Below are 15599 nucleotides of genomic sequence, written 5' to 3'. Positions count from 1 at the left end.
CAAAGGCAAAAAAAAAAAATTTTAACTGAAATGGAAAGATTACAAGTACAAGCTCAAAGGTAAAAGGGAATGTCTGAGCATTAGGACTTCTGCCACAAACATGAAATGGATGTTTCGAAAAGACCGTGGCCTTAATGTTTCCCACCCCTCCCCCACCCCACCAACACAGAAGTGCCAAAAACAATCCGAAGTCTTGTCACAGGTGTCTCGGTTCACACAAATGCCACATACGAACTTAAGACTCTGTAATGTTACATTTTCTTGAACATAAATGGCAAGTGACAGTAAGAGACCCCCTCAAAAAAAAAAAAAGTGTTTTTGAAGGTCGAAATTTACGTTCATTAAAACACTTGTGAACTAGATAACAGAAAAACTAATCTGACTTATTTTGCCACACGCAGAGTAATCAAAAATTATGTAAAAATCAGTGAACTCTGGTTTGGTTCCAAGCGGTTTCATAATTGACAAAACCCATAAGCAGCAAGGCAATGGGGTAAAATCGGGAAATTATAAAGCGTTTCCCCCAACTAGACTGAGAATATAACAGTCTAGGCACAGAGAACCCAGTGGGATAAAGCCCAAATAGATGACAGTAAGGAAGTATGCGTGTGACTACAATAAAAAAAAGGAATAAAACTATAGATTATAGAATATCTTACATACGGTACATAAGGAAAAGGTCCACATTAGAATAACTATGCAAAATAAGCTGTGACAGTCAGGTACAAAACCAAAGCCTGTTAATAAACTAAACTAAAGTAATTTACCAGAAAACATTTTGCAGGAAAACATTCCCGTTTTCACTAGTCAAATTTAAACGGGGACCACCTAGGAACAGCAGGCAGGTGTTTTTTTTTTTTTTAGGTTTGAGGTTAATGGTTCCTGTAAAGAAGCCAAAAACGTCAAAATATTACTAAGGCCATTAAGAAGATAAACTTTAAGCACCATGTAAGGCACAGTTGCTTTTTTTGGAAAGGCAAATAGGGAATAAGTTCGAAAAGGTTAATTACAGGTTCAACAAACGAAACAAGGCTTTAGATGTGCAACCTGAAGGGGTGCGGCTTTCCGCAGAGGCACAAGTGTAAACTATGCAGCATCTATGATCCAAAACCGATGTGTGCCAACAATGAACTAAGTCATGAAACAAACCGTCTGAGAAAACGTACTATTAAAACCCAAGTCACATTGGGTTGAAGAGTTCCTCTTGTCTACTAGTTTAAAGTGGAATTACAAAATAGACATACATGTGTGAATATAGATATAATTAAAGGAATGATCAAGTGTGTGTTGTGGAACACATTTGTCCACAGTGATATAAATTGTGGAAGGCTTACAGTTTGGTCTAAAGTGACAGTCCTTTCAACCTCTTTAAAACAAAACAGCCTCCATCAGATGGTGGACTTGGAGAATGACACTCTGAGGTGATGGTTCTCTCCCAGGTCATGATTGTGAAATTTGATCAGAGACTCAATTGCTTCCTCCACAGAGCCCAATTGGATGAGAGCCATTTTACGATCTTTCCTGAAAGGATTAACACAATATTTTAAAACTTCCAGGAAATATCATGACAATCTGTAGAAATCAAATCTGTAAAATGTCTTACTGGAAAAACTTGAAGGCCTTAACCACAGCTCCAGAACTTAGAAACAATCCTCTGAGATCATCCTCAGTGACAGCAGGACTAAGAAGTCAAGAGAAAAAAAAATTGACATTGAATAAAGCAGCACTAAAGAAGCCAAACAGATGTGTTACTGACAGGTGTTCGTTTGGTGGACTCACGGGATGTTGGAGAGATGGAGAGTAGAGGAAGGAGGGAAGATGTTGGAGTAGTTCTTGGAGCCTGGCTTTTTGAAGCGGTGAAGAGGAGAGTTGCTGTAGTCCTTGGTGAGCCCCTGATCCTCATGGCCTTCACGTGGCAACTGTACCGTGGTGTGTTTGGAAAGAGTGGCCCGCAAAGCCTTACCGTACAGTTTCTGCCCGTTCAAGTGGCTCATGGCTAAAAAGGGCAAGAGAGGTTGGTGTTGCTTCTTAGGAAAGTTGTTAAAAAGTTAAAGACCTTTATAAATACCTAGCTGGGCTTGGGTTCCATCAGACATCTGCACCAATGCATTTTCCTTCTTGTTGAACAGGATCTTCACTCTCATGACGTCACCATACACACCTAACAAAAGATAGCAGTAGCTACATAAGGACGTGACTACTGTATGACAGGACAATTGATTACCATTTTCTCAACCAAACACTCAATGTTTCAATGAAATATCTATATAATGAAGTAATTTTATAGCCAAGTAAGGCATGCATTACTAGTGCAAACAGACTACATTTCTATGGTGACCCATCACTACTGGACCCGGCTTTCTACATGTATGAATGTATAATTACTTCACAACAAACACAGAGTATGTCGCTTTTGGAAAGATTTACTCAAAGTAATCTTGATTGGTTTAATATTACGTTTAGTACTGCGGGTAATTTGCTCGTTAACCTTTGATTAAACATACAACTTCCTAAAGATTATTAAATATGGCTTATTGAGAGGGTATGGCATTTAAAATAAGCAACGAGTTGCTACAAAGTTGGCTCTCAAATTGACTGTAGAGTCATGTGGCTAAGATCAGTCTAAACTACACAACAGTTATGACCACAATATTTAACAATTTAGCCATTTGAATTAGATATTTAGCATCCGCCAAATGAAGGAGCCCAAAAATTCTTTAAAACTCCACATGTCACATATACAAACCAAAGTACACATCTTAGATGAAGTTAAAATATGAAAAACAAAAAGGTAATAAAAAGGAGATGCCAATGATAACATACCGAAAAGAATAAAGAGGCATTGGGGCGTAACGCTCTTAAGACAGCAGAGGAAGGCAGCGTAGGGAGGAAGGGACAGGAAAAGATCGGAGGCAGGACAGTGGAGGTTGAACATGTCCACAGCGAGGCAGTTCCACAGGAATGGCGAAAAACGGTGGTAGGATCATGAAGGTGGGTGATATTGTTCATGATGGAAAGGTGGGGGAAGGGTAGAAGTAAAGGAGGATATCCGACAATGTAGTGTAGGGATGTTGTTGTGTGTTGGTAGGTTGCACAGTAGAAAAAACAATTGTTTATGTATCCAGTATTGGTGTGAACAGGGAATCATATTGTTTGGGTGGGTAGGGAGTTTAAATTACAAAAAATAAAAGTGGTGCAGTCAGTTGGCAAAAGATTCCAGGTCAAAGTATTAAAATAATAAAAGGGGGAAGGGGAATGGGGAGGGAGAGAAACAAGAAAAAGGAAGTAAAAAACAAGGTCAGTATACACAAAGAAAAATGTAGTGTTCCAGTCAGCAGAACTTGCTAAATTAAAATGCTTTTCACTATAGGAATACTAAGGCAATAAATAAAGAAAGGAGAGAAGATTAACAATGAAATACAGGAAAGATAGAGACAATATATATTCATAGCTCTAAAGGAATACTAGAAATGAAATGTTTCAGATGGCTTCAGACAAGGGTCAACAAATATTAAGAAATGGTTGACATGCATGTTTGTACAGTAGTCAAATGAGCCTCCACAGTCATAAACACATATTACATAGTTTGAAGAGCTACACATATGAAGTATTTGGTTAATTCATCACCATTTGCCATCTAACATTTATCTATTTTTACAGTTCTACCAACCAAATGGATTATAGCTTGTTGAAACAAGAACCTTAAGCTAATGAACTAAAGGCTAAGTGAATCTAAACTATTCAAAACGGCACTAACCTCAGGATTAAGGTTGCTGACTAGCAGGACACTGTTTCCTCCCGCAGTGAGACTGGAAAAACTCATGCGTCCAGCAGCAGCGGCGGCGGCTGCCGCAGCACCGTGGATACCGAGCGATGCGAGAGCCCCGGAAGGCATGCCCTGCAGTGACAGACCTGTGGGAAGGACAGCCATCACTACACAGCATGGATGCTATGCTGGGAAACTGTGCTAAAGCAATCTACAAAGTTATTATGAGGGCTATGACTGACCTGCTGCCTGCTGAATGGTAAATGTTGGTGGGAAACCATGAGCCCCATATGGCGATGCAGAGATGATACCAGGAGCAGCTGAAAAAAAAAAAAGAAGCAGTTTGTGATATGCATGTTGAAAATGCCATTTATTAACAGCAGTAAAAAAAGAAAAAAAGTAGATTAAGTTTTACACAAGGCAGCTGCAGCCATTGTCTGTGCATCGAGGGAGGGCTGACTGTCTCCTGTAGGTAGGTCAGGACGAGTGTAGTCTCTGCTCTTATCGTTGTTGTACTTAACATTCAAGCTGGTGAGCTTAGAAAAACTGATGCGAAGGGTACAGCAGGCATTGTAGATGTTCTGTCCATCCAAAGACTGTTGAATGTTAAGCCAAATGATTACATGGTTCAGAAGGGATTTAGCTGTCCATTCATCCATATATTGATCCACTATGCCACTCACCAGCTTTGCATGCTGTGCAGTCATTCCATCTGAGTACTGAACCAGTGCTTGGAACTGGTTGTTTTTGGTAAATGTTATGATCTTCAAAACAGTCCCAAACTTTGAGAAGATCTGGGAGGGTGGGGTAATAAGTAATGGAATAATAATAGCAATATTATTTAATAATAAAATTACTTAATGACTGTAAATAAATGTTTCGATTTAATTTGAAGGACAGTCATTACCTGGTGAAGGACATCAAGAGTAACTGGGTAGAAGAGGTTTTCAACGATAACTCTCAGCACAGGGCTCTGGCTGCCCATACCTGCTCCATCAACAGCGCTCAAAGACATGCTTCCTGTCTGGACCGCATTCACAGCCTGCAGTGCTGCCTGTGCTCTCTATGGGAATGGAGGGGGCAGGGCACAAGTATGCATTATCATTCTTGAAAGAGTTATTTAAATTGAGTAATTACCCTTGATTAAATGTCATTTGTACTAACAACTTGGTTGGGTGAGTTGTCAGTCTTCAGTTCCTTGTGATTGGAATACTGCATGTAGATCGGATGGTTGCGGATGACAGGGGTGACAGAGGAGTAGTAGCTGACCATGGTCTGTGCTGACTCCTCTGTGTTCATCTCCAGGAAGGCCTGTGAGGAGAGAACACAATAAGGAAAGGCCCGATGATGTACATTCAAAGCGGGGTATAATTTCATTTTGAGGGAAATGAAAGGCAGCAGTGATCTTTACCTGGTTCTTTCCTTTCAGCATCAGAAGGTTAGTCACTTTTCCAAAGGGAAGCCCCAAAGAAATGACTTCTGCTTCGTTTATGTCATTTGGCAGTTTGCGTACATGTATCACTCTTGAAGGAATGCCAGGGCTCCTGATGTCCCCTTTGAACTTCTTGCTGTCATTACCATTTGCTGACAAAAAGAATGCATCTCAATTTAATTTCATACTTAAGAATCCAAATACACAATGTACATTAACTTTCAAAGGTTTGAGGTCAATAAGATTTGTTTTAATGTTTTTGAAATAAGTCTCTTATGTTCATCAAGGCTGCATTTAATTTTTTTTCTTTCTCATGTCACTGGCAAGGCTTGTACTGTAAATATGTTCACGGTTATTTTTTCTAATGAAAGTGCATAATCCTATCTTTGTGATTCTAAAATAAGGAACACACAGATAGCTTTTAATGCTTATTTATTAAATATTTCAAACAATTGAATCAAACAAAGCATACAATGCTTGAAATAAAAACGTCTTATAAAAAAGTCATTAAAGTCCCACTCCGATCATATTTTGAGCTATTTTTAAACATTCCCAGTGGTCTTTAAATTATGATTATGCCATTTTTAGCCAAAATCACAAAACCTGTGCCGTTTTCTGGGACTTCGCTTCAGCAGAGCGGCAGTAGCTCATTAGCAATTCGCCTCTGCGTTGTGGGTGGAGCCGTTGGCACGGAGACGACCCTCCCCCTGCCCGTTGCTGAGAGCTCTGTCTCTCCCGCTAGCTTACACCCCCAATACCGGTGGGGCAACAGTATTATATACACGTTAATTATTATTATCCGAAGTTAATCAAAGTTATCACCGATCACCGATCATTATTTCACTCCAAGACGTCGCGTGTGGAGACGCCCAGTGGAGTTACTACGTCACAACTCCAGTCGATTTTAGCCAGCATTTTAGCGTCTGCTACTGATTCACAGCCATTTGAATGTAGAAATACTCAGAAATACAACTTTGAGCTGATTTTTCTCAAGATATGTCCTCTAACATCAGAAAAATGCCACAAGAACATGTTAACACCTAGAAAAACATTATTTTCATCGGAGTGGGTCTTTAAGTTATAATGTAAAAATAAAGCTTCCTAAAAATGTAGAAAACAGTTCTTTTTGTAAACAAAATAAATTATTGTAAATATTGCCATCTTAAAAGTAAAATATAACTTGTATAAAACTAAAAAAGTAATCCTTTTCATATTGTGTAGCATTTGTAAATGCTTGTGATTAGTGTTGTCACGATACCAAAATTATTGTTTCGATACCAATACCAAGTCAAGAATTGCGATTTCGATACTTTTTCGATACTTTTCCTGAAAAGGGAGAAACACTCAAATATCATTGCTGTGCTTTATTTTAAAACTGGGACAACATTCTAATCATATAACACACTAATAAATGAACATATGAACAGCATATAGGCTATATTAACCATTTGAACAAAATATGAAATATGAAAAATATAAAAAATAAATTAGAGCAATGACATTCAAGGTAAAAAAATAAATGAATATAGCAGCATTATCTCAGTTATCATAAGAAACATAAGATTTTATCAATATCAATGCCACTGACGATTCTGCTTATCGATCCGATTCTTTAACGATTCTCTTATCGATTCCTGATAGCACTGTGTGGAAAAAAGTAGTCAGGGGGGGGGGGTTATTTGTTTTAAAAACTTACACTTGAGTAAGCAAACTGTAGCCTACTTTTTATGTAATTTATGAAACCTTATTACAAAGTGTTAGCGATTAGTTATACACCGATTCAGACAGATCAGTTGTTTTAACCATTCATTAAAATGAATGGGTTCAAATGAGTCATTAGTTCGCGAATTGGATGTGTCATTATCGGACGTGTGCGCGTTGTGTGATTATCCCGGCGGTTAGGACATCCCACAAGATTTGAGTCATCACAGAAAACATATCATGACTGGATAGTTTTTTTCGTTTATTTAAAGTGTGGTTTGTGTCAGCTGAATGTGCGGAACGCTTTTCAGAGAAGATAAGGCAACGTATTTTACCACAATTTACTCCTAGCGGTAATTCAAAAAAAAAAAAAAAAAAAAACACTCCGAATGCTCCACATGAAAGAGAGAGAGAGAGAGAGAGAGAGAGAGAGAGAGAGAGAGAGAGAGAGAGAGAGAGAGAGAGAGAGAGAGAGAGAGAGAGAGAGAGAGAGAGAGAGAGAGAGAGAGAGAGAGAGAGAGAGAGAGAGAGAGAGAGAGAGAGAGAGAGAGAGAGAGAGAGAGAGAGAGAGAGAGAGAGAGAGAGAGAGAGAGAGAGAGAGAGAGAGAGAGAGAGAGAGAGAGAGAGAGAGAGAGAGCTTAGTTTAGAGACGGTGAAGCCTTGTTTATACTTTCGCCTGGCTACGCAGCGACCGGGGCTCTCTCTCTGGCTCTCTCTCTCACTGCGCTCGTTCAGTTCACACGCCCTGTCACACGCGCATGAGGAGAAAAACACAGATGTCCATAGGGAGGCACTGGAAGCGTGCGTTGCACACACCAACATGCAATACTCTTACAAATCTGGAACGCGGTCATTCTTAGAAGTATCGATACTAATAAATGTAGGTATCGGGAAGTTTTTAATTTCCGAGTATCGCGATACTTTTGAAGTATCGGTGCACCGTGCAACACTACTTGTGATATCGAAACCTGCTTTGTGGAGTGGAGGCACTTGTTGCTGGGCGTTTGTCAGTCTCTCTCTTTTTTCCCATGTTTCTTTGGTAGCTACAAGCGGCTCCTGTTGCTGAGTTGACTCAGTGTTTGAGTTCCCTTTCACACAGAGATTCCGGAAAATACACGGATAAAGTGACCCGGGTTCGTTTGACTTTGGTTAATTCACGCTGCCAGTGATTTTCTGGATTCAGAGAGTGCGTTCACACACAACCCGCAAAGACACGTGACATGTCTCAGCGGCGTCTATAGTTTGCTTATGAGCTGCGATTTCTCTCTCGAGAAACCACGCTTGTGCATTTTTTTTCCTCTGATTCGATCATAAACTAGCGCATTACGTACCTTTTCACGCTGGCGAACGATCCCGGCTTAAGCGCCATCATTACGACACGGCATTGATTACGGCTTTTGTTCACACAGCGCGCGTTCCGGGACTGAACACGGCAATGTTACCCAACCTGGCATCAATCCCGGGTCGTGTTTGCGTTCACATAGAAGGTGTTTGTTCTGGCAATTTCCCGGGATCAACGCGCTGTGTGAAAGGGGCTCATGTTGCTTCAATGTCGCAGACTGGACGGGGGCGAAGTTACGTGACTACACACGCGGTAATATGTTTTAAGGGGAAAGTACATTAACACACAGTGGGCGGAAATATTAATAGGATTAAAAAAAACGAAATAACCGACATGGTAAATTCACGTTGGTTATAGGCTCTGGATTTCGGTTTCGTTTATTTTTCGATTAATCATCCAGCCCTATTTTGTAGCATTATAAACAGCCGAGATTTACTATATAGCATACATTACCTTGGATTAATGTACTATGTATGCAGGTAAAGTTGGATATAATATTTAAAATATACTGCCAGGCTATAATTTAACAGAATTTATTTGATAATCTTTTGCATTAAAAAAAAAAAAAGCTTTTGACCCAAAGCTTTTGAAAAGTAGTGTATAAACCCCCAGCCATAAATGCCTACCTGCTCCAGAGCTCATTATATAAGGTCCGCTAGGTATGCAGGAGGAAAAGAGTTCGTCAGATCCCCTCTGAAAAGAGAAGGGAAGTGATTCATTAAACAGGACACATTTATAAGGTTTGCAAAATAGGACACTCAAACCACCAAACCAGAAGACACTAAACACTGTGACAAGATGTGAATCAGCTACATCAGTGCATTAACGACAAAAAGGTAACAAATTGTCATCTGACATAGTATTAACCTATAGAAACCAACTCATGTGATAGGCATAAACATGCGCCAAACCAGTCTGATTAATTAATATGATCCAATTGGAAAATTTCCAAAATGACAAAAAAACAAAAACAAAAAAAAAACTCATTGCCTAATGGTTACAATTACTACGACATAGGCATCTAAACACAAGAGATCACTACACTGTTTACTGCTGGTAAAAACAGAACAAAGAAAGAGAGAAATGTAAACAGAGGCAGCTGTGTCCTGCCATAACACTAACACAAAGTCTCTCACTCAAGGCCAAGCTGGAGCCACTTGGCTGGCCAATGGAGCAATGAGCAAATCATTCAGCATCACTCTCTTAATAAACCACTTCAAATGGCAAGTCTCTGCTGAAGTGGTCACATGCGCTGGATAAGCCAAAGCCTTTACACTCCATTACCACAATGCGTGTTCTGTTCCAGCCCAAAAGAAAGTATTGTTAACAAAGCTGAACGCCTGGTCCACGGGCTGATTTTTCCCCTATGGTCTACTACAGCCTCAAGAGCACTTTACCACACCCTGGATAAATGTTTACCTTAAATACAGCCCAAAGGCTCAATAAGCAGCCTACAGTAAACAGTCAATAACATTGCAGAGAAGGGAAAAATAACTTAATACCATTTACGTGGCACAGCATTTCCTTAAAGAGAAAAAAAGAAAAAAAAAGACAACGACGACACATTCCTCCCAGCTAAATCCTGCAGGAGTCAGGTTTCAACATCACTTTTATAAAACAGTTATGACAGGAAAGCCTTCTCTGGTTGAACCATCCATTGTTTTCGGGCCAGACATCCACCCAACTACAGCATTTCCTTCCTCTATTTTTAACTGCAGGGCATTGCAGCTTGAGTGCTCGCTTAGGAAAGGAAAAAAGAAGCCGAGAACCATGACTCCCACTGGTCTCTAGGAGCTTAAGATTTGCAGGTGCCAACATGTTTACATCCATTGACAAAGTGCAAGCCTTCAGGGTGAGAGCACAGTCTGTGTTGAATAAGGAGGTCAGGGAGACAGGAATGCAAGCACAGCATTCCAGCCACAGTAATTAGTGCCCAGACTCCGACTTCATCTACATCTTTACTCCTCACATGTGTGAAAGACATCAGGGGAAACAACAGCAGGCAGTCTCCATGTACAAACATCCAAATGAGTGTGAAGAGAGCAATATTGTAAACAAATAACTGTACGATGCAACTATTTTGCAAAATCTTAAGTAGCAAAATATAAAAAGTAGAAACTAAATCCTCCAGGTCGACTTTTCTGAATTGCCTACAGAACATCAAGATTTGAGTGTAGGCTACTTCTTTCACCTTTGGGTCAGATACAGTGATTGTTTAAACAGCAGGTGCCCTTTGACCAGAATAATTACAGTTGAAGGATCAGATGCAGATGCGAGAAGAATTACAGACTCAGCAATTTAGAGAAGTTCCCTCAGTCTCAGCAATGCGGAAAACAAAAAGGAGGAACGCACAACATATAAAATCAGACATACAACCCAAACTAATATTGTTAATAAACACCCACAGCAACCAAACAGGGAAACCAACTTTACACATTTGCAAGTCAGAGATGGTCACTTTTATAAAAAGTAAAAAATAAAATAAAAATTAAGACATACCTTTGTGCCGACCGTTAGATCATGGACACTGCTATAAAATAAAAAAAAATCATTAAACAGAAATTAGAAATCAGAGGCTCAATCACATTTGATAAATTCAACAACAGATGGGGCTATGCAATACTTAAAGTATGTTTGCTATAACAGAAGTCTGTCATTTCACCGGAATATTAAGTTATGACTTATTTAATAATAAAAAAAATATGTATGGATTAAAGATCTATAACATGAATTTAGAAAATAGATGGGATGAATTTTCATTGTAATAATTTTCTTCATTGCATTAGTTTATTTCACCAAGTCACCGTGCGTTGCCAATAAATTCTGCAACTCACTGAAAATGTATGTCTGTTAAGAGCTCAAGTTCATGCAAATAAACAGTAACAATGCAGAAACTATAGGGGTGTGACGAGACGCTTATCTCACGAGACGAGACGAGACACGAGATTGGGTTCACGAGAACGAGACGAGACGAGATTTCTGCACAATTTTTCAGAAATCCTCAATGACAAAATTCATGACTGGAAAAATAGTATGCAGGTGCATTTTTCAATGTTTTAACTTATAATCTTCTAATGCATGTCATTTCAGGTCTACTTTATGAGTATGAATTATCAAATGCATTGAAAGAAAACAATATTCAAGCACTGTAAAAGGTTTTTATTGACTGGCTTTTCTCCTGTATAATTTCACATTAGTCTCTTCAGACCTTACTGTACATTTAAGAGCTTTCAGAACTTCTGATTGAGGCTGTGTGTGACCTCCTAACTGAACTCCTTTACATACATTTAACAGAGAAATAAAAACAGTATAAATAACAAAAATAAATAACTGTTTTCTCTTAGTCTTATTAAGTGCAAACAATAAGTGCGAGTGCAACCATAAGCACACAGACTCTTTATAATTGTTGTGAAATTGCGGTTTTATTTTGGACCGGCAGTTATAGGGTTAATGCGGTGAGTTCGGAAAAGGCCGAGAGAAACGAGGCTGTTTGTCTCTACAGTTGTTCTTGCGTTCCGATTATAAGTTCAGAAACGGAGCCTCCCTTGTCTGTTGTCCTTTGTACGTTACAGTGCTCTCTCAATATTCGCAGTGCCAACAGAGACCAGAGCCGCAAATAAACAGTCCAGAGATGGGTATTGGGAGACGGATTATTTTATGTATGCAGCCTAATTTGTGCGCAATGCACATCAGGGAGCTTGAGTTTTACTTTCACTTACAAATTCGTGACCGCGCGTATAGGGAGCAGCGGTGCTGAGCGCGCATTCTAAATGATAAGACATTTACCAGACGTTTAGTCTGTTGCGCAACGAATCCTCCGCCATCCTCACGCGATCAGTGAACTGTGATTCGTGCTGCACTGATTGCAACGGCAACTCGTGCTGGATGAGCAGAGCAGACTTTTGCATTAGTTTATAATGGTTTTTATTTTTTTATAAAAACAACAAAACGATAGTTTAGGCGAATGTGAGTGTAGCGGTGGAATATTCATGGGGTTTATCGCGAGACAGCTTTTTCACTCGACGAGAAATCTCGTCATATTTAGTCTCGCGACATCTCGTGGCACGAGATCTCGTCACACCCCTAAGAAACTACCAATGTGAGTGCAGACATGGGCCTGTTGCCAGATACAGTGACTTGGCATCATTTTAAAAAGTGTCATTCTGTGTGAACAGGGCTTTAGTATAATAGGTGTACAGAAAATGTCATTTCTGATTGGTACACAAATGTCATACAAACAGGCCCAGCAGGAACTACAGACTGCCGTTGTACAAAACAAGAGTTGCAATTCAGGCACACCTTCTAGGATGCAACCTGATATAAAAGCAAACAGTAAAACAAAGCATGCCTGTTAAGCCACTCTTCACGCCACTCAACAACGGTATCAATCAGTTCCACACTTCTCTTGAGAACATTTCTTGAATTCTTTAGTTTAGGTAGATTCAGTTGATAATGCTGTAAAACCAGTCCTGTTTGTACTTAAATGCAAAGAGATGCAAAACTTACTCTATTTCAGTGACGTAACCGGATCCCAGAGGATACAGATCAGTCTCTAACCGGCTGCAGAAGACAAAAACAGGATTTTGTGTCAATATTTTGTCATTCATTCACTATCATGTTTTAAACCTGCAAGTTGCTTCTCACAAGGAGATTAGGCTGAATGAAAGGTCTTGGTCAGCATTCACTACCATTGTAGGCTGTCATTCTGCCTAAAATCTATTGTCTGCCTAAATCTATTCTACTGAATGAAATAAAGTCTTAATTTTAAATTCTTTCATTTGTACTTGTTCCAAATTGTTAAGGGTGAAATATCCCTTGTGGAAATAATGTGCAAATTTATAATAAGCATTCTCATGCAAATGATTCAGTTCAAAACATAGGCCTAAATAGCCTATAATTTTTTTTATTATACTTTACCAATACGTAAATAAAACGTTACATGTTCCAACCTTGACGATCAGTTCTGAACAATGAAACTTGTTACACTGCAAGTCTTTTATGCACAGATCTGACCTTTTGACCATATCAGATTTTTGTCCCACCCATTTATATTCACTTTAGACACGACTGGTATCCAATATCTGTTTGAACACATTAAATTTACACTTAAATATTTACTATGCTACAGGGTTGATCCTCAGATTTTGAATGGCTGTGGTATTATAATTAATTTATAACTCACGTCGGGTGGTATCGTGATTGATTAGCCCATTTGCCAGCACAGATAAGTTAAAAGTGGTTATGGATTTTTTCGGCCCACAATTTGACCGAACGGATATATAACGAAAAATAACGGTAGTTTTAATTTGTTATTTTATCTATGGACCGTTTAAATCTAATTCAAATAAATGAACGAGCGAGAGAGATCTTACGGTGTGAGTGAAAGTAAAATATCTTGGACATTTTATTTCTGAGCCCATGACAGACAAGTCAATGGGATTGAAAGGCAGCGTCATATGATGTATGCAGGCTAACATACTTCTATGCAAGTTTAGTTCTTGATCAGATGAAGAGAAGATGTCATTGTTTAAAGCATATTGTACACCACTTTATACTGCTCATTTGTGGTCAAATTATAGAAAAGCAAGTTTGCAGAGGCTTCAAGTAGTTTATAATGATGCAATGAGAATTCTGTTAAGGAGACCTAGATGGCATTGTGCAAGCGAAATGTTTGAGTGCAGGAGTTAATACTTTCCAAGCTGTCACTGTGTTATGAAATCTTATGTATAATTGTTACAATGTTATAAAAAAAATTTAATTTTATTGAGATTATTGTGGGCTTCTCAAATATAAGGGTCAGTACTACACATTAGTCTAAGTTGTGGATAAACTGGTATTATTGTATTTTTTGTAATGCATTGAACTTATGTTCTTGTTTTATCTGGGTTTTGTTTTTGGACCTTGAGTCAGCAATAAAGTCTGATGAAGATGAATGCATCTGATGAAGATACCTGGGTTCTCTACAGCGCCTCAATGTAGGCTAATTGTGAAGCTGTGAGTTTAATTACAAAAACAGCCAAGTTATCACCTTGTTACTGAGAAATATAATGCAGCTTTCAGTAGAGAAGCTAACATATTTTATTAAAGTAATTCAAGGGGCAGAGGCTGAAAACACGTTTCTGTGCTCCTGAATGTTTATATGTGCACACTCTTATGAATTTTCCACCTCAATAGTGCGAGCTCATACAGGAAAGTCTGCCTCATAATACGACATTTTAAAAAGCCATCTTTGTGGGCAAACGTGTCGAACTCGCATTGTTGTGGCTTGGAATTCCAATGGAAATCGAATATTTGAGTTTAGACGTTAGTCAAATGTCCAGATATGGGATTAAAAACACATTTGGAAGTGGCTCTGAACGGGTGCAAAAAAGGATCTCTTTGGGATTTATGCGTTTTCATTTTTTACACCAATTTCGGATCTGTGTCAAATGGGACTAAAAAATGCGTATTTGTGCCAGTGTAAACGCAGCTGATATCTTCAACGCGTCATTATCGAAACCTGTTACTGTAATCGGACCATTGTACGTGTATCAAACTTTCTTAGTACTGATTGAAAAAAATTAACGTGCATCGAACATACAAACGAGTGAAGCTACAATAAAGTTTAACTGGTATCGGTTTAGCAGGCTAGCAGGTAATTAGCTAACATTAGCCACCCAACAACAATGCGGAAACTGAGACACGTTGGTTGCCGAATAGTGGCTGTTCGGTCTCTTCTGTGCGTTACAAGGTCTATTTGACATTTTGGTCCTGCCAGTTAGGTTAAAGAAATACTGCAGCTTAAGTTCGCTATTGTTTCATAAAGCTGTCTCATCTAGACTACTTGCAACAGGTTGTTGGTCAGTTTGGTCCAACTTTTGGGCTCTTCCGGCTCGGGAGACATTAAGAGCGGCAGAGACGAGTCAAAAATCACCATTTCCACTTCACTTTACGTCATTTAACATTTTAAACGTGCATAATGTATTAACGAATCAAACATCCAACGAAACAAACGTGTTTAAGGGGTTACAGAATTGGAATGAAGATGTTTTCAACTTACCCGTCCATGGCACTACACAAAACTACAGGTTGTCGTAGACGGGAGGTAGACCTACTAGTATATCTTATATCCTTACAAAATGGCGGAGGAGGGATTGTCGCTCTCTGATTAGTCAATCGACTCTGGAGAGCCGAGTGTGGGCGGGACCTCACGTGTCCTTGGATAGCGGGATTGGACAGAAGAGCTGTCAATCTGGAAAGGCGGTTGAAAAAAGTTTGCGAAAACTTTTCCCTGTTGCCACCATGAAAAATGAAGTTGAAGAGTGAACTGTGCTTGAACCCACCATTATCAGCAACGAAAAGGACGAAGCAGTTCAGTG

At 39.2% G+C, this 15599-nt stretch overlaps 1 protein-coding gene across 1 annotated transcript; it reads right to left on the bottom strand.

Annotated features, from left to right (window-relative positions):
• Window positions 1-797: 797 nt before the first annotated feature.
• On the bottom strand, window positions 798-15378 carry ptbp1a (polypyrimidine tract binding protein 1a). Its single transcript, XM_056240931.1, has 16 exons — window positions 15281-15378; window positions 12748-12801; window positions 10741-10771; window positions 8868-8934; window positions 5178-5350; window positions 4931-5077; window positions 4674-4829; window positions 4450-4560; window positions 4182-4362; window positions 4009-4086; window positions 3758-3912; window positions 2824-2857; window positions 2069-2161; window positions 1780-1996; window positions 1604-1681; window positions 798-1521 (listed from the first exon to the last, which is right to left on the bottom strand). Exons 1-16 carry the CDS (start codon window positions 15286-15288, stop codon window positions 1389-1391), a joined length of 1716 nt encoding a protein of 571 aa, XP_056096906.1. The 5' UTR covers window positions 15289-15378; the 3' UTR covers window positions 798-1388.
• Between the last annotated feature and the right edge of the window lie 221 nt (window positions 15379-15599).

The sequence above is a fragment of the Rhinichthys klamathensis genome, unplaced genomic scaffold (genome assembly GCF_029890125.1).
Source record: "Rhinichthys klamathensis goyatoka isolate OS25496 unplaced genomic scaffold, OSU_Roscu_1.1 h1tg000624l_1, whole genome shotgun sequence".
In the NCBI taxonomy this organism is placed as follows: domain Eukaryota; kingdom Metazoa; phylum Chordata; class Actinopteri; order Cypriniformes; family Leuciscidae; genus Rhinichthys; species Rhinichthys klamathensis.
The sequence above is the reverse complement of the archived record's forward strand: the minus strand, read 5'-3'. Positions and strand labels throughout refer to the sequence as shown.